General features: G+C 34.4%; 1 protein-coding gene across 1 annotated transcript; it reads right to left on the reverse strand.

Annotated features, from left to right (window-relative positions):
- Nucleotides 1-299: 299 nt before the first annotated feature.
- STK17B (serine/threonine kinase 17b) lies at nt 300-17,101 on the reverse strand. The gene is made up of 7 exons (XM_068969092.1): nt 16,980-17,101; nt 11,074-11,286; nt 6,932-7,076; nt 5,675-5,801; nt 4,104-4,152; nt 2,756-2,935; nt 300-722 (listed from the first exon to the last, which is right to left on the reverse strand). The coding sequence occupies exons 1-7, from the start codon at nt 17,099-17,101 to the stop codon at nt 440-442; spliced, it is 1,119 nt and encodes a 372-aa protein (XP_068825193.1). The 3' UTR covers nt 300-439.
- Nucleotides 17,102-19,193: the final 2,092 nt, after the last annotated feature.

Below are 19,193 nucleotides of genomic sequence, written 5' to 3' on the forward strand. Positions count from 1 at the left end.
GAAACTGTTATCCTAAACAAAATTCTGTCAATAGGGGCATGGCATAGGGCTTACCTTGGAGAATCTATTAAATTCAAATGTCTTCATTTTGTTTAGTTTACATCAACCATAATATAACCCAAATCACTTTTTTCCTGATATGGAAGACATTCTGATAAATTCATTTGAACCCAAACTCTTTCATTAACATGTAAACTCACAAGTACAATTTTATTTTTGTTATATATTTAAATATTTTTTGAAGAGTTGATATCCCAGTATAGGGAATGAAATTGTGCTAGTCACTACTAATTTAGCATTCAAACATTTCCCTAAATTCTTCAATGCAAAAGTGCATTTACAATATAAACATGCCATATATGAAGCTACAAACCACAATCTCACACTGGAGTGGATTTCAGATTCCAGACTCAGTTCAAATGGGGTGAGGAGGAAAGTGCTAACAGAGCAAATCAGACACAAGCTCATGGGGGCTGGGCAGCGAGTCGTCAAAGCGGAATCTCTTGGACACCGTGCTGCTGTCCTCCGGGATATTCTCTTTGTCTTCCCGGTCACTGCAGGTGCCATTACAAGAGGGCCTGTGAGTCCTGTCCTCAGAGGACCTTACTGGATGATCCTGACTTTGAGAGGAACTGGAGGTTTCTTCAGGGTGAAACAAGTTTCCAAAGTCCCACTGCTGTAGCCAAGAGTGAGAAAGGCAGATTTCGGCTGTCGGTCTTTTCCTTTGAACGAAAGCACCGAGAAAAGATTGAGATCTAAAAATCGGGTTGGAAATGTCTGTAGTTCAGTACATTATAGGCTTTTTAAAATTTATTCTGAAAATAATACACACCCATAGTACAGCATGGAATAATAATAAGAAAAGTGGAACACCTACAGTTTGTTTAAGTCTGACATGTACTGAAAATTCAATTTATCATGAAGCTTACAGACAGGACTATCTAGTCAAAACACTTGGGAACATATTTTAGGCTTGCAAATAAAAATCAGTAAAATTATAAAGACTCTTGGGTTTATAAACCCTTTGAAGGAAAATACATGTAAGTAAATTATAATCTCTATTATTAATTACTTTATTCTTAAAAAGTAGTAACAGTTAAATCTTGAAAACAGAGACTACTCTTCAAAGATGTTTATCTAATATTTTTACTTTTTAAATTTTGTTTTCTCTTGTGAAAGCACCATGTTCAAATGTCACAATATTTCAGAAAGAAAGAAAACCTCAACCTTAACATAACCACCATTATTACTAGAACGTAGATTTCCTTAGTCTTTATGTTCCATTTTTATGATTATAAAAAAATTAAGGTGCTCATTACGGAAATTTTAGAATCTAAGTGAAAAATATTTAAGAAAACTAAACAGTTTAAAACCATAAACACATAGAATAATCACTATTTCTATTAAATAACCATCTATGAATGGTAGCCTGCCAGGCTCCTCTGTCCACAGGATTTTCCAGGCAAGAATACTGGAGTGGGTTGCCATGTCCTCCTCCAGGGGATCTTCCTGACCCAGGGATCGAACCGAGACTCTTATGTCTCCTGGACTGGCAGGCAGGTTCTTTACCAAGAGCACTACCTGGGAAGCCCAAACTAGAGCTAGTCAGTGTTTGTTAAGACTTGCATTAAGTGTAGGTTTTCTTCTTAAGCAAATAAGGAAAGTGAATCCTCCAGAAGATTAAGTAACTGTCAGAGAGAGAAGACTTGACAAGTAACAAAACCAGGATCCCAGCCCAAGACAGTATATCACAGCTTCTGAGTTAGATGCAGCCAAGGCATTTTAAGGTAAATAGGGCTGATCCGGAGGCTTCCCAGGTGGCTCAGCAGTAAAGAATTCACCAGCAATGCAGGAGACGTGAGTTCCATCCCTGGGTTGGGAAGATCCCCTGGAGGAAGAAATGGCAATTCACTCCAGTATTCCTGCCTGGAAAATTCCATAGACAGAGGAGCCTGGTGGGCTACAGTCCACAGGGTTGCAAAGAGTCAGACACGACTGAGCAACTGAGTACACACATTCAGGACATATCCAGGTAAAGAAAAGGAGGTCAGCTTTTTCTTTTCCTGCTTTGAAGTCGCCAATGAGTGAGGTAAGAGTTTTAAGACATACTTTCAAGTACCTTCTTTAGTAGGCAAAGAGTATCTGGCCCTTAAAAATTTGACAATCAGTATTTGAACTTGTTATACAACTATGGTTATTTCACTATAAATAATTCACAACAAAGTCTCATCATAACCAGCCATGTATATTATAAATCTCTGGTGTGTGTGTTCAGTTGCTCAGTTGTGCCTGACTCTTTGTGACCCCATAGACTATAGCCCACCAGGCTCCTCTGTCCATGGGATTTTCCAGAATACTGGAGTGGGTTGCCATTTCTTCCTCCATGGGATCTTCCTGACCCTGGGACTGAACCCAGGTCTCCTGTGCCTCATGCATTGCAGTGGATTCTTTACTGCTGAGCCATCAGTTCTACTACAATCATTTTAAGGAATTTCAGAGGACAGTAGCAGGTTGACAGAGAGACAACCCAAATCTCTCTCCATTTCAATATTTCCTGTTATATATTTTATATTTCCTATGTTTGAAGTTATGGATCTGTCATTTAATGATCTCTCATACCACCTCTCTTCCCATTTTACCTGAAACTTGAGAGAGCATACATCTAATAATTTTATACTGTTTTATAATGTATCTTTCTTAATAGTCATATATAATTTATTTTGTAATAGTATTTAAGTAAATTAATATTACTTACTCTGGATTTTTTACTAAAAGGCTCTGGATGAAGTCTGTGGCCAGCTGTGAAACTGATGAAAAAGTTTCTTCCGAATAATCTACATTAACTTGAGAAATATTGAGGTATGTTTCCTGATTATCTTCTCCCACAAATGGGGATGTATGAGTTAACAACATATATGCTATTACACCAACATTCCTGAAAAAACAAATAACTGAGAAGATGGGAACTTAAAATGTGTGTTAATCTTAAAACATGTATATAAAGTAAAATTGATTCTTGACATATTCCTGTCCTTAAATCTTGTGCAGTTAAACTACAGATTTTAAACCGCTTTTTAAAGTTCCCACAGTATACTATTAAAGCTGAAATAATTATGTTGTCTCAAAGTTTGCCTCACAGAAAAAGACTGAGGGAATACACATGTATGTTATATAAAAATAATGTATTAAATATGTATCATTATATCTACAGTCTGCCCTTCACACAGATACCTGTTTATCAAGTACACAAAGCTGTCCTGAGTGGCATTTCCCAAATGGTGTTCAATGACACAGTAATGATCCGTGATACATAAATAGGATTCCACACAAACAGAGGCTGCAGGTTTGGTAAAGCACAGTATTGGGCAGACAGATTTCTTTTTAATTGCAAAACTTTTAGAACCATAAATATGTTAATGACAACTCCTGTGTTCAGGAACCAGAAAAAGACAATGCATATATAGCACCTATTTCACCCACTTACTTAGCCATAGGACCCTTTTTTCTTAGCAAATCCATTTCATCCCCCTACACGGCAAACTAAACTCTTCCTCTGGGTCTGATGGAGTCAGTCTGCCACTGTGGTCTCAAGCAAAGTTCTGGTATCAATGCCATCTCTACCCTATAATATTCTGTCTGTGTCAACCATATAAACTCACAATACCCAAGAAATATACTCTTATAAAACTAAACTTTTAAATGGATCTAATCTCATTTTTCTACTGAGTAAACATCTTTCTAGTTCTAGACCTAGAGCATATGTCTCCCGTCTGGTGCTTGTCAGCTGCTTCCTTCATGGTGATTAAACAGTGCTCTATCTTTATTATAGAACATATAGCATAGTACTGTGACTATTTTGTTCTTTTAACAGAAGGAGTCTTCCTCCAGGAAAGAGATTTTCCTGTTTATTCCTGTACTTTGGCTCAGAGCCAAAGTATTATTAAAAAGAATGAACAGGTAAATGTTTTCCTGTGGCATAATAATGATAGTCAAATAAAATCTTTTAAAGATAGCCTTACTATTTACATTTTGAACCAAAGAACCACAGCATATGTACTAACCAGCTCTTAATAAAGGAATACAAGTAACTAACAAAATCTTACCACATATCTGTTGCTGTGGTAATGGGATCATAGTTCAGGATTTCCGGAGCTGAAAGAGAAAATAAAATTCAAACTCAATACTGACAAATCTAAAAACATGAAAATTGCTTTGCAGTAAACTGGATTAAATTTTAAAGAATTACCAATATATCAGTAGAAACTTTGCACAGTATTTATTATCCTGTGATTGGACATTTAGATATACCTAATGTTGAGAAAATTATATAACCAGATGATTCAAAAGCACCAATTATATTCTGGGAGTAACCAGTAGTTATGCAGTATTTTTTTAAAAAAACGATTAAGATTAACCTCAGAAAAAGCAACTATGAAGAAGTAAAAGGTTAGAAGCTAAATTCTTTTTACAATTTTAGTTTTATTACTCTGTTAGGAATTAGTTTGAGTTACTTTATTAGAATGATTTCAGTTTTTGTTCTCAGGGTAAATGGACTCATATGCATTCAAAAATGACACTATGAACAAACCAGCTTTCTGGAAGTGTTTTAGATTTTCAAATAGATTAAATATCCCTTTTAAACTATGTAAAACCTAGCTTCCTAAGCAATTAATTTTCCACTGTCTCCTCCTTTGCCCACCCCCCCACCAAAAATATTTAATGTTACAACATAAATTCTCTATACTTTCTGAACATTACTATAAATTTCAAGTTAGTAGAGTCCAAACTAGTATCTATACTTGAATAACTTTTTAGTTTCACAGTATGATTTCATAACTTCTTCAAGCATAACAGTCTGGTTAATAAAGCCTGTGAGTCACATATATTGTCAGCCTGCATGCACCACCTGCTACGTTTCACATACTACTGTGAGCTATATTATCTATAATTACAATCATTATTCCAGGACACTGTAGCCTCTATCAGAATTCAGAAGTTAGTTATTTGCTTTGTTTTTCATTTTGGGAAAGTCAGCTCCATTGCTGAGTAGCACCTGTTCTGTTTACTTGTATCTTTTCAATGCCTGCATAGGGATATCAATATGAGCAACAAGAAAAAAGTGTAAAAAGATTGTTACTACAAATTAAAATACTTTACCATTTATGCACTGCTTTACAGGACTTAAAAAACATCTTTCATCTCCAGGATCTAATTTGTTGATTTAGCACAATATTCCTAGATTATCTAATAACAGATTCTCCTTAACCCCCTTCTTTTTCAAAATCCTCCTTTTACAACTCTCACCAAAAACCTCACTAGGACAGAAGTAAAAGTGACATCTATTAAACAAAAAGGCTTCAAAAGCAGTAACACTGATTCAGTTTTCCTCTTTTTTCATTTTCTTCTGCTTCCTAACTTCCTTTTTACCTATTTTTCTTTATGTACAAAGCTTTTACACACAAACATTAAACTTTTAACTTATATGTCCAATGTCCTGTAAACTGTGATTGTCTCAGTTCACTACAATTCATTTAAATGTGTCAAAACCGAATTTCAATGCACTAAAATCCTTGAACCAAATAGATCTTGGAGTTACATGCCCTAAAATAGTTCTATATAGGTATCACTTATTAATAAATTTCAAAGTGGTATATAAAATAAAGGAAATTCTTACCCAAGTATTCTGGTGTTCCCATGATTTCCCGGAGTTCACATGCATTTCCTATTTTTCGAGACATTCCAAAATCTACAATTTTTATGTCCCCAAGAGGATATATGCTGCTCAATAATATATTCTGTGGCTAATAAAGCACAACAAGAAATGATAAATAATATAAAACAAGAAAAGAATACTAAACTCAAATCAGAGGTAACTTAAGTAGAATTTGTTTAGCGATTAAACATTTATTGAGTCATCCACTAAACATTTACTAAACTACTACTTAGGAGGAGCTATATAGTCAATGATAAATAAAGAAAAAAATACACTTCAAGAGTATTCTTGGTTTAAATAAAAAAAGATGGATACATTGATTGATTAACTGATTATGATATACAGAATACTCAGTAGTAAAGATTGCTTAATTCTGCCCATAAGAAAGTCCAAGAAAGCTTTGCAGTAGAGATGATGCTTAAGATGAATCCTGAAGGCTACACAGAAGCATGCCACTGAGAAAAGTGGTCTAGGGAAAAGCACGCAAGAAGGCATGACCAAATAAAAATGTGTTTACACCCAGAAAGAGCTAATGGTTCAGTACAGTGGTATGGTTCTGTGTCTGACTATTCCCAGGATTGTACCTGAGATAGAGAGAGGCATGGGAGGGTATATGAAAAGGAGATCATCCAGGAAGGGAAGAGTCCAGTGTTCAAACAATGAGAGACAATTTGATTCAGATTTCAAGGTTCTTGTATGGCTAGAGAGGAAGGATAAGGAGAAAGGATAGTAAAACGAGAGGCTGAAGTGTTAGCTCAGGGTTTGGGAAGGGGCCTGAATGGTCTAGGGTGGGGTGTGGAGAAAGGAAAAGCCAAGAGACTAAAAGCCTCAAGAGAAAGATGAATGAGCATAATGGGAGCAAAGGAGTAAGGACTAGCAGGTTATCTTCAAGAGGTAGCTAAAAATTAAGTATTTCAGAGATAGACGGTTTTATAAGACAAAAAGTCCAAGATGTGGCAATAAGAACAGGATGCAGTGACATGACGGTAGCATTAGAACATATGTAATGATGGTTTTTAAAAGCCCAGTGACTAATCTGAGCTGCTCACAAATGCAGTCTTCTATCAATCAATACAGAAGTAAGTCCACCTAGCACACGCACAGTCTAGACAAGCATGACCTATTGTTTCCTCTCAATACCAGTTTGCAGTCAGTTGTGCAAAGCAAGAGCAGAGAAGGAAGAGAGATGTAGTGGTACTTAAAACTACATTACATTACCTTTAAATCAAGGTGTACAATGTTATTCTGATGTAGGTAATGAACTCCTTCAAGTATTTGTTTAATGAGTCTGATAATGTCATTTTCAGAAACCATTTCAGCCAACTCAGGTAAACACAAATTGAAAATTTCTCCACCTGCAGCACTGAAACAGAATTCAAAGAATAGAAACTTGAAAAATCATTGATCTAAAAGTGACAACTTTTAAATACTATATACCTTTAAGTAAAAGATATGGCCACCTAAACTTTAATCTCTCTATACATACACATTTGATAGGGGGTGGTGGATGGTACTGGGAGGGATGTTTAAGAAATAAAATAAATGACAAGAATAGTTTAAAGTCTGGGTGCTAGTATTTACCTATGAGCTCAGCTCTGCTCTATTTTACTCATTTATTCATTATATGTAAACATACCTGTCATCTGTATATAGATAGATATTTTGATTCTCAAAGCAATCATGTGAATCATGGGTATCATTCCCATTTTGCAGATAAAGAAATAAGTACAAAGAGGTGAAATTAAGTGAGAGGGCAGAATCTGAATCTGTATAATATGGATGAGAATCTACATTCTTAACCAATATCCTGCATTGCAGCTTTACAAAGAATAGTTGGGGCCAGAACCCCAATTTTTTTTCTTTGTTTATAAGAACTGAATATCTAAAGAATGCCAACAAATGCATAATGGAAAATTCCTAGATTTGGAATCAAATGATTGAAATTTAAATCATAAATCTGCTATTTGCCAGGAATATAATTTAGGGTCAATCACTTATTTGAGCTTCCTCATTTGTAAAACAGAGATATAACTGAACTGATTTAGTCCTTTTTTCCTAAGGACTAAGTCTAAATGAATGAAATAAAAACTGTCAGAAATCATCCAAAAAAAATCTAGGTGGTGATTAATAAAAACTTATAAGGTATGTTTGGGAATATCTCAAGTAAAGCCTACTCTATATGATAAATCAGAAACTCATTTATTTCACAGAACACTATTTTCCCCCCTTTGGTTCACTCCTGTATCCACAGCAACAAGAAGAGTGTCTGACACATAGAAGGTACACAGTAAGTGTCTATTGAATGAATGAATAATGGAATAAACAGTCATTCTTCAGAGCAGCTGAAAGTACAATTCATTAGTCTTGGTGACTGTCAAGACGAAGAAGTATGTCATATATATCTGGAGTCACAAGAAGGAAAAAGAATCAGTGGTCACAAATCTGAGTCTCATTGAGAATCATAGGACTGACCCTTCACACTTGCAGAGGTAACCAGGCTATCAGGGCATCTGTACAGAGCATGCCAATTAGAAGCTGCAGGGCTTTGTTGCTTCACACTTTACAGTATTTCAGAGAAATCTGTGGGACAGCTGCTAAGGCACATGTGGTAATGCTTCAACAATGTTTACCTCATATCTCAATGACTTCCAGCCCCCCAAACTCCCAGAAAGTTCATGAGAAATGAACTTCAAGATCTGACTTCAAGATTTCATAGTAAAGACAATCTGAGTATGAAAAATATACTTTGCTATAAAACATTGTAGTAGTGACCTCCAAAGTTAGGTACCGGAAGACAATGTTAGAAATTCATTCATCTAAAAAAGAAACTGATCTTTATGAATAGCTAATATTTAGACTACACATGTGGCCCCTCAGTTTACACATCAATTGTTTATTTGTCATAACCCTGCTCAAGGTCTCCTTAGGGAAGAGGGACTCCATAAGCCAAGCTACTTAGGATACCTCACTTCTTCCCTTTCTGGTTATGTTATTCAGCTTTAATGAAATGAATCTTCTCAAAACAAGTGGTCAAAATATATTCCTGTAAGGACACTACAGATAAGGTTAATAATGCAGTTGTAAGCAGATAAGAAAATGAAGAGATACTTCAGATTCTCTTAGAATAAGTTCTTTGCTAGGCCCTTTATAAGACACATCTGATAAGAAATCAGGCCAAATAATTAAAAATTAAAAGAAAATTGTATGGAATATGGATTCCTAGCCACTATTAAAATATGGAAAATACCTGAAACTATGGGAAATACCAGAGAGATCTAAATTCTTCAGTATACAGCAGTATATGGCAGCATAAAATGCTTAGGTGAAAAATTCCTTCTTGAACACTTCATAATTATTTATATACCAACACTGACATTACACTCTCTAAAGTTAATTCAATAGACAGAATCCTCATTAATTCTAAAATTCAAACTAAAATAAAAGAAAACTACTTGAGAAAATATATGTAAAGCACTTCCCAGTGCCTAGACATAAGAGGACAGGCTGCCTGTGGAAGTACCCACTAAAACAAGGCAGCCTGACTTCTATTCAGACTCTGCCGAACTAGTCACCTGAGCTGGGACAAAACATGCTTCTCTTTCTTCTACTGATACATAGTGATACACGACAAAAAATGACAGCTCTAACTTCACTGGCTTGCTCTAAGAATTAAACCAGTTAAGTCACATAAAGTACTGAGTACAACAGATATTGTAAGAATCAAAGCAGATCACCTGTAGTATTTAATACAGTGTTTGACACATAGTAAATATTCAGTAAATAGTAGCTATTATTATAATGAGTCAACAAATATTAATTCCAAATCTAGCCAACATCCAGCCTTTCTAAATTTGGGGGCTGCTTGTTAAACTCTGATTATGAAGTCAACTTTAAAAGTCTTTGCTAAATTAAAATTCATTTTTAGAAACACTATATTTCTTATATATATATATATATATATACATATATAAATGCACACAACATATTCTTAAGTGGAAAAAAAGGGTTATAATACCATATACTTAATAGATCACGATTTTGTTTCTGAAAGTATACATACATAGAAAAATAAAATAATTTCAAAATAGAGGAATATGTCATAAAATAGCCACTGTTAACAAATGATTTCTATTTTCTATAGGTTCTAAATCTAACACAATAAATAGATGTTATTTTTATACCAGGAAAAGTATCCTAAGGGTTTGTTTATTTCAGTAACGAGATCAAACACACACTGTGACTGTCAGCCAACCACACTGTCTCTACCTTAGTTTGACCAGCTGACCAGTGCCTTTTGTAGGACTGCCATTTTTCCCACAAAAGAGGGAATGCTCTTTACCATAGTTTACCATAGCTTTCCAAAGATGAAGCTATGGTAAGCAGAAAATGAAGAGGAGTTAAAAGGAGGAGAAGAAGCGATAACACCAGAAGCAGAAGTCAGCAGAAACTGGAAGCATAAATGGAAAGCAGTGAGGAGCAGCAGACTAACAGACCCTTTGTTAAAACACGGCACCCAGAGCAGCGACTACAGAGAAGAAAAAATCTCTCTGTAATCAGAGAAGCCACTTATATCATTATTGTCCTGAAAGGTAAACTCAGATGTATTTCTACCCTTCCTCTCTATTGAAAAGTTTGCCCCTTGAAGGAACTCAACTAAGAAATTCAGAAATTTGGAGTATTTATGTTTTTTTGCTTATGTGCTTGTATATATGTTGTGCATCTGTGAGTGGATGTGATAGTAGTACTTTAGTACAGTTACACTGTCGCATAAATCTATGTACTATATACTATTTATATCTACATTTGTCTTTTACAGCTTTCTAAAGCACAGTTTAGAAATTAGTAAGGAAGTCGAGAATATCATTTAAAAAACTCCCATAATGCAATAAAGTTAACATGCAGAAGATTAAAAGCAAACTACATGGTTTACCTTTCATTCATGCAAGTTTACCTTTAAATTCTCCTTGGGTAACTTCACTGGATGTGCTTTTCAAATAAATGAATATACAAATTATTTCAATCCTATCTGCCCATCAGACTGTTTTGCAGAAAACTTCTATTTTCTGTGCCACTGGCAATGAAAGTATACTCAATTTCACTACACTCTATCAACATTGTATTGTCATTTCTTTTCTGAATGCTGTTTAATTCATTTTGGGGTATCTGTGTGAGGCTACACATTATAAGTTTTCTGAAAATATATGAATATATACTATGTTCCTCTAATACTTTATTAACAGGAATCTTTACAAGTTCTTGTTATACTTTTATCATTTTTGTTCTTGACATTTCAAGCACCTTACCCACCAACTCAAATAGGTACTATAAACTTACTTCAATTTTTTAAAGAGTATACTTACTATTCCAATATCAAAATGATTTCACTTGTATTTTCATAGACTTCATGGAGATTAATCACGTGGGGACAAGATTTTGCCAATTCAAGTACTGCAATTTCATGTAGAATCTCTGCTCGACAGTCCTGTCCTCTTCTTCTCTTTTTTAGAAATTTTGCAGCATATTCTTGTCCAGTAGATTTTGATATACATTGTCTAACCACAGCAAATTTTCCTCTGGGGGAAAAGTAAGAACAAAAGTTAGTATAACACTGATACTTTTATAACTTTATCAATCCTTCAAACATCCATGCCATTAGGAATTTACCTTTGCTCTCTTAATCCAATCAAACACTACATGTACTTTTGTAACATTTAGAGTATCATCACACAAAAATAGAAATGGAAAATGTAATATAAGACATAATTATATTTATTCTTCACCAACATATCATTAACATGATACATTACCATTGTAGGGAGAGATCTCATTTGCCCACCAACTCCATGCCATACTCTTGATATGAGTTATTTTGTTTAAGTATGATAACAATCCTATAGAGTAAATATTATTCTGTCTGGCAGACTCCAGAGAAGATATGTATCTTGGTCTATTCCCCTCTGTTAAAAATTTTAGCTTTCCTTCAAACAAAAAAAATTAAATGCAAAAATGGGTATTCATCTTATTTACTTCTATTAGTGTAAACATTTTGCCTTTCAACATCACTTTTGCCAACCTTTGAAGCTTTCTATCACAATTTGTCAGTTGTTTTACCAGAGTATCTGTTAGTATTGCTCAGCAGTCCACAAAGCTTGTAACAGATATCAAAAGTGTACATGTTTTACGGAAACTATCCAAAGACACTTCATGATTAACTAAGAAAATTCATGGTTATCAAAAGCTATGTACAAACACATTATTAAAGTCATGTTTATCATTTTAGGAAGAAGCATGTTTTAGCTCTATCCAATAACAGTGTTCAACATTTCAGCCAATTTTTGAAAGACTCTGGCAAACCTATGTATTCTAAAGTAAAGATTGTGAAAGTTGCTCAGTAGTGTCCAACTCTTTGAGACTCCATGGACTATACACGGGCCATGGAACTCTAGGCCAGAATACTGGAGTGGGTAGCCTTCCCTTTTCCAGGGGATCTTCCTAACCCAGGGATTGAACTCAAGTCTCCCACATTGCAGGCAGATTCTTTACCAGCTGAGCCACAAGGGAAGCCTGTGTATTCTAAGCCTACAGTTTTCCCAAATCTTGTTTCCCAAAGACTCAGCTATTTTGAGTCAGATTGTTTTAAGAAACTAATAAAAATTATTGACTGCCTACCCAGAAAATGTACACGTGCCTTTAAAAAGAAAGTTTTACATATAATTCCAGAGGGTTTTTAGATTTCAAAGACTATCCATAAAGTTCCTAAGCCTGGTTCATGGGTTCTAAAATTAAGAACTTCTATCCTAAGGCTCAAATGACTCACTGAATAGCAACAAATCAGGTATAAATAAAAACCTATTTTTAATATACTTTTGATTTGGGGTAGAAGTCAGGGACAGAATAAATTGCTTATGCATTTTTATTTACTATTGTCAAGGGCAGGATGACAAAGATCCCTACTCTTTATATTCTCAATTTCCTCAAAATTGGTGCCAATGAAAAGCACTGATCGGAAATTAACATGAAAAGGTATAGCTACTAATGCAAAAAAAAAATTTTAAGAAAGTGCTGAAGCTATAATTTGATTCTTTTACATATATCAAAATAAATATCAACTCAGAAAATTTGCCTGCATAAACTTATTTTTGATAGAACTTTTCATTTAAGGTTTGAGAATGTTTAATTTGTATTTTCTCACCATAGGCAAAAGGAATACAAATCAAAGCATTTCAATGAACTCACAAAAAAACTCAATCAGTCCCTTTGTTTTATATTCAAAGTGTCCATGTTTATAGATTTTATACTGGATAAATTGAGTCAGACTAAGATTAAATGACTCATGAAAGGTCATATATGGAAATGGACTGCCATGACTTAAATTGCAGGATGTGAAATCCTAGCTTTCTATTCTGACCACTGCAAAATAATTCCTTCCTTTAAGATAGTTTTTTTTTTTTTAAAGAAGTAGATTCACTTCTGCCAATTCTTATTTAGATTCAGAAGTGAAAATTTGTCTAAAACAAAAAGGAAATTTTAAGTTTTATGAAGAAATTCACCTTGTAAAATTTAGGAAACAAAGGCTAGTTAGCCAAGAACTCTGTCCATCTGAAATAGTTTACAGTCCCAGCTGTAACAATTAAGTTCTGCTGTAATTTTATAATTATATCTACAAGCCAGAATTCTCTCAGAAACAAAGAGCAAAATTTAAATAACACTTTAACTGTTTCAGGTATTCTCATGAGGCTTACAAGAATAGTACTTGTTAATGCAGGGCAAAGATGACCAAACAATATTGGTAATTACTTATTGCCAATATTCATCGCTAAATAAAAGCCCTATAAGGGCAGAAACCCTATCTGTCCTAATTACTAATCATAAAATCTACACTTCACTAACTAACACATAATAGAAACTGAAATATCTGTTGAATGAATGCAAGAGTTATGGACCTAGTACAGTACCATACATTGTGCTATTATATATACTGTACTTAAAGCATTCACATTTTTAAACCTTCTTTGAGACTCAAAATTTTACACACATATTCATTTATGTGTGTCAATCGCTCGGTCATGTCTGACACTTTGTGATCCCATGGACTGTAACCCACCAGGCTCCTTTGTCCATGGAATTCTCCAGGCAAGAGTACTAGAGTGGGTAGCCATTCTCTTCTCCAGAGGATCTTTAAATATTTTTACCATAATTATCAGATGACTTAGGGGAAAAAACCAAGTATTTGTTTTCCATTCTAAAATGCTAATTGTCATTTAGAAGTATCCAAAATAATAGTTAGGGCTTCCCAGGTGGCACTAGTGGTAAAATATCTGCCTGCCAATGCAGGAGATATAAAACGTGGGTTCCATCCCTGGGTCAGGAAGATCCCCTGGAGAAGGAAATGGAAACCCGCCTCAGTATTCTTGCCTGGAGACTCCCATGGACGGGGAAGCCTGGTGGGCTACACAGTCCATGGTGTTGCACAGAGTCGGACACGACTGAGAGCCTAAGCACACGCATAAAATAATACTTAACACATAATGTCCCTATATGAAATTTAACAGAAACATTTAGGAAAATTTAAAACCTTAACAATAGTACTTAATGTATAACCTAAAAGGGCAAGGCTAACTAGATTTCCCAGCAGCTAAAAGGTCTAGTTAGTTACTCTTCTACATTCTAGAACAGACAATAAAATGTGAAAGGAGGGGGGAGGGTAAGCCACAAAAGAAGCTGACGTTTATTTCTGCATCTGCCTCACCCTTCTAACCACAAGAAGTCCTATGAAACCTTGATTCAGTTGGGGGAGGGGTGGAAAAAACTTACCCAACATATTAAAAAACAGGAACAATGCAAAGCTTTTTGAGAACAGTCAAAAATTAACTGCTAACTTTTATATATCTTATTCTCATTTGTTTAAAGAAAAATTATAAAACATTAAACATCTTAAAACTAATTTAAAAACTGATTTACAAAGATAATTTTGTAATCATCACATGCTAGAATTATTATGTTTGTATGTTTCAAAATGTATAAGCCTCAGAAGAAACAAGATTATGATCCTAATTTTCACTTTGCAAAGTGTGGGACAGTATCAAAATTGGTAAAATATTGAAAGAATTTAAAGCAAGTTCATGGCAGATGAAAGGTCATGACTTCAATTTATCAAGGTTTATTAAAGAGACATATCAATATTTACCAGGTGACTCATTAGGCCATATCAAATAAAAGAAAAAAGGTCTCTTTTATGAAGTTATTAAAAGATGAAATATTAGGAATCTGAATTTGTTTTCATCAGAGTTTATCATGAGTTTTTGCTCTAAAATGTTATAAACTGAGTCAAGTTTATGATTGTGATTTATGATGGCACCCCATTTACAAAACAATTTCAAATTATTAATATTGTTCCCAAAGTTTATGTTCTCTAAAACCATTAAAGAAAAAAAATCAGTCTTTCTAGCTCCCACACAGGCTATCTCAATACAGTTTTGTTGTATTACAGATGGTAAGATATTAACAATATTGCATCCATTCTAGACTGTTTCATTTTAAGACTGAGGATAAAAAGCTACAAAGTGATCCAGAAGAGGATACACGGATCAAGGAACACCGGCTGGAAATCAGGTCATAAGATGAGCATCTAACGAAACTGATAACATTTAGCTACATTCAAATCTCTAAAGGATTTTTACATGGATATTATATGCAGCTACAAAAGGGGAACCATGTATATTAGGTAGAGATTAGTAGAAAACAGAATTCTGTGCCCAAGTGCCCACAAGATGGAACAGACATATTCTGAGGAAGTGAGTTCCCTATTCCTGAGACATTCAAATTGAGGCTGGATAAAAAAAAAAAACTTGTCAGGAAAATTACAGGAAAAATTGCTGCACTGCATAAAAATTATATTAGAAGCCACTGACCATTGAAATTCTTCCAAAGCAAAGACTCTATGACTATTTAATGAGTAATGAGATACAGTCAACTAAAGAACACTTACTCTTTCCTGTATAATGCAAAGAGAAATAATTACAGACTTAGACTAAACTATTTCTTAAAAATACCATGAAAGGTTTTAAAAACTATATCTTTTCATAAACCATTAAAAGGCCCAAATATTTTATGCACAAAATTAAATAAATAAATATGCCTGGAATTATGAAATAAATATGCCTTCATATTTGGTTCTTAGTCTGATGACATAGATATTATCACCCTTATTTTGTAAAAGAAAGACTGCTCCCAATATCTGACAAGTGAAAAAGCCAGGACTTGCCTTCATCCTTGACATAAAAGACCACCAAGAACAGAATTACTTGCCATGTTTCAGTCAATTTTTGTTTTCACATTGACATTATCAAACACAAAAAAATCATTCATACTATTTTACTATGCATCCATCAACACAAACATGGGCTTTTACTATTTTAACATAAAAATCAAACTAAAGACAGAAAATGATCACCATCCTCCCTTTGTTAAGTGTTTAAATTTAAAGCTCAAAATGCTGAATACATAACAAATTATTTGGTATATCTTTTGTAATTTTCATATATATTCAAATGGTAGTGTTAAATTTAGGTCTCATAATCTCAGGTCACTCCTCGGCCTGAAGGAACTTACACCTTCGTTAAACAAAAACGGATCAGTATCAGTGTAAATAAATACAGGTTTTACTTACAGAACATGCACTGTTTGTCATATGGAATTATATTATCAAATATGAATTAATTCATTTTGTTTAGAAAAGAGAAGGAGGAGAATCTCCACATTTTTTTAGGCTGGCACAATATCCTGAGAATTAGAAAAGCTATTCAACAAAAACTTTATAGCATTCTACTATTTTATAAATATTAACTTGTTTAAGACTCACAACAACCATATAAAATATATACGATTACCTTCATTCCCACTTCTCAGATGAGGAAACTACAGAACTGAGAGGAACAGTAATTTGAGATCAAATAGCAAATGGCTAACCCCAAATTTGGATGTGACAGTCCACTATGCTAAGCTGCCTCTTCCCTTGGACAAACTCAAGTAAAAGCCCTGACTTCCCACCATGGGCTATGAAGTGAGGTGCGATATATCATACAGGCTCAGTAACTCTCCGTGGATTTGATTTCCAGGTCACTTAAGACTAGATCCCTGTATATATCAGCAGAGATGAGGACTTTCCTTTCTAATCATTGCTAAATAATAATCAAGTGAGTTTTATAAACGTATAGACAAAGAAATCCTGTGATTTTAAACACACACACATCAAAAGTTTCCTTACCTTCCCAGTTCTTTAGATGTAAGTGTATAAAAATTATTAAAGTTTTCCACTTTAATTGGGGTTTGAGGAGTGGTAGTTAGCATGCCTGAAATACTTCGGCAATCAAATCTTCTCCTCAACATGATGACTCCCAGATAGGCTTCTTCAGTCACTTATTTTTATCTGTAAAAAAAGAGGAGACGCAGGGTATAACTTATATGCAATTAAGGGGAAAAAAATGTTATCTCAGACAGGATATGCGTTATACTGTACAGCTCCAAATATAGCTATAAGGTACAACCAAAAAAAAAAAAGAAAAAGACGGAAGAAGATTTAAAAGCATATTCTACCCCATAAAAAGAAAAACAAAGACCAGACACATAAATTGGTATCACCTAAGTTACTGAATTTCATTTCAGAATAAAACTACTGAAAATGCCTGTAAGACCTACCAAATTCTTTTAAAAAGTTAATATTGTAATATAATCATTCAATTTCATTTTAAAACTTTGATTCTTTAAAGTTGTATCTGCACATAACGATAATTTAACATAGAAAAACAATTATTCATTTTAAATTTAATTTTACATGGGCAAACAAATATAGTGGCAAATTCACATGTTGTGAGTTATATTACTGACTTCTGAGTCACTAAAAGAAATAGACTTGCTTCATGGGTCTTAGATTCAGAACCCAGCACAGAGTATGAAGAGCTGTATAATTTTGTCGGATGAGTGAGCAACTACACATAAAGCCTATTCTGGAGTTCTAATCTGTATCTGAAGCTCATATTTATCTGGAACTTTTATGATATTTACAAGTATTCAGTTTTAATATTAAAACTACTATTTCACATTAATTGAATTCATATAATGACAAACTGCATATTTTTAGATACTTCCTTCTGCTATGCCTATGTAATAGAGATCCAGTATTATTCTTCTAGCACACTCTTTCAAGAATCCCTAAGCTTTTTTCCTTCTCTGTCACGTTTTTCCTCCGTTTATTTCCTACTTGACATGTTCTATACCTTCCTACATTCAAATGCCACCTATATTCAACTTAGCAAGTGAACAGTGTGATTAGAGGGGAGTGTTTTCAGTTTCTGTATTTCCCTGGTTTTAAGTCGGCATTTTTTTTTCTCTTGGTCTTTGGAAAAACAGACCTAACTAGTTTTGAGGTACATCTCTAGTGTTCCAAAATTAGCAGAGTACCACTCTGAAAATAACATTTGGACTGAGCCGCATCTGAGTCTGAATCCCATTTATCCATCATACCAGTTATGGGCATTTACCTTTGCTGCTGCTCCGAGGTGAATTATGTCCCTCCCTTCAAAATTCCTACCTTAAAGTCCTAATCCCCTAGTACCTCAGAAAGTGACTGTATTAGGAGAAAGGGCCTTTAAATGAGTAATTAAATTAAATGAGGCCATTAAGGTGGGCCTTAAAGCAATACGCCAAGTATCTTCATTAAAAAATTGTGATTAGGATACAGAAACACACAGGGGAAGACCAGATGAAGACACAGGGAGAAGGCCATTCACAAGCCAGAGGAAGGCCTCAGAGAAGCCAAGCCTGTTGACACCTTGATCTCAAAATTCTATTCTCCAGAATTGTAAGAAAGTTAATTTCAAGTTGCTTAACTCACCCTACCTACAGTACTTTGTTACAGCAGCCTAGCAAAGTAATACAGCTACTTTTAAAAAGAAAGGAAGTAGTATTTCAAATGTGTCGGAAGGGATACAAATATAACAAATGCTTGGAGGTTTCAATCTTATTCCTTTGTTTGAATTAAAAACAATTAATCACAGACAGAGTTGGTCCCTTCTTTTCATCCCACTAGCCCTGGGGAGGAGAGCTTATCATTTCCTTGCCGACATATGCCCCATTCAGACAGTTTTGAGATTTACTTTGCATTTCTCCTGATTACTAGCGAGGAAAGCTGCAATTCTGCTGCCCCTAAAGTATGGATGAATCATAGAATCTATCTTGCAGTGCCCTAAATACTAAAAATTAAGATACAAACTCATGAAGAATGACACTGGTACAGCGCTAGTCGTGAAAGCACATCATGGAGTTCAATAAACAAATAGTACTCTCTGAAAGATCTTCTCCAGTGACAGTCCCTGCCACTGATAGCTTACCCTCTCTCCATATACAAAACTCTCACTCCAAGTTAGCTTAAACTAGTTCTTAAAATCTGTCTTTTTTTATTCCGTTTTGATGAACTATTTAT

The sequence above is a fragment of the Capricornis sumatraensis genome, chromosome 3, assembly GCF_032405125.1.
Source record: "Capricornis sumatraensis isolate serow.1 chromosome 3, serow.2, whole genome shotgun sequence".
Lineage (NCBI taxonomy): Eukaryota > Metazoa > Chordata > Mammalia > Artiodactyla > Bovidae > Capricornis > Capricornis sumatraensis.

Excerpts from the sequence above, each read along its gene's own strand:
- STK17B (XM_068969092.1), bottom strand. The coding sequence starts at position 17,101 with ATGTTGAGGAGAAGATTTGATTGCCGAAGTATTTCAGGCATGCTAACT. Across the intron at positions 4,153-5,674 it reads GGGAACACCAGAATACTTGG|CTCCGGAAATCCTGAACTAT; the intron begins GTAAGAATTTCC and ends TTTCTCTTTCAG. Across the intron at positions 723-2,755 it reads CTTTTAGTAAAAAATCCAGA|GAAAAGACCGACAGCCGAAA; the intron begins GTAAGTAATATT and ends TTTCGTTCAAAG.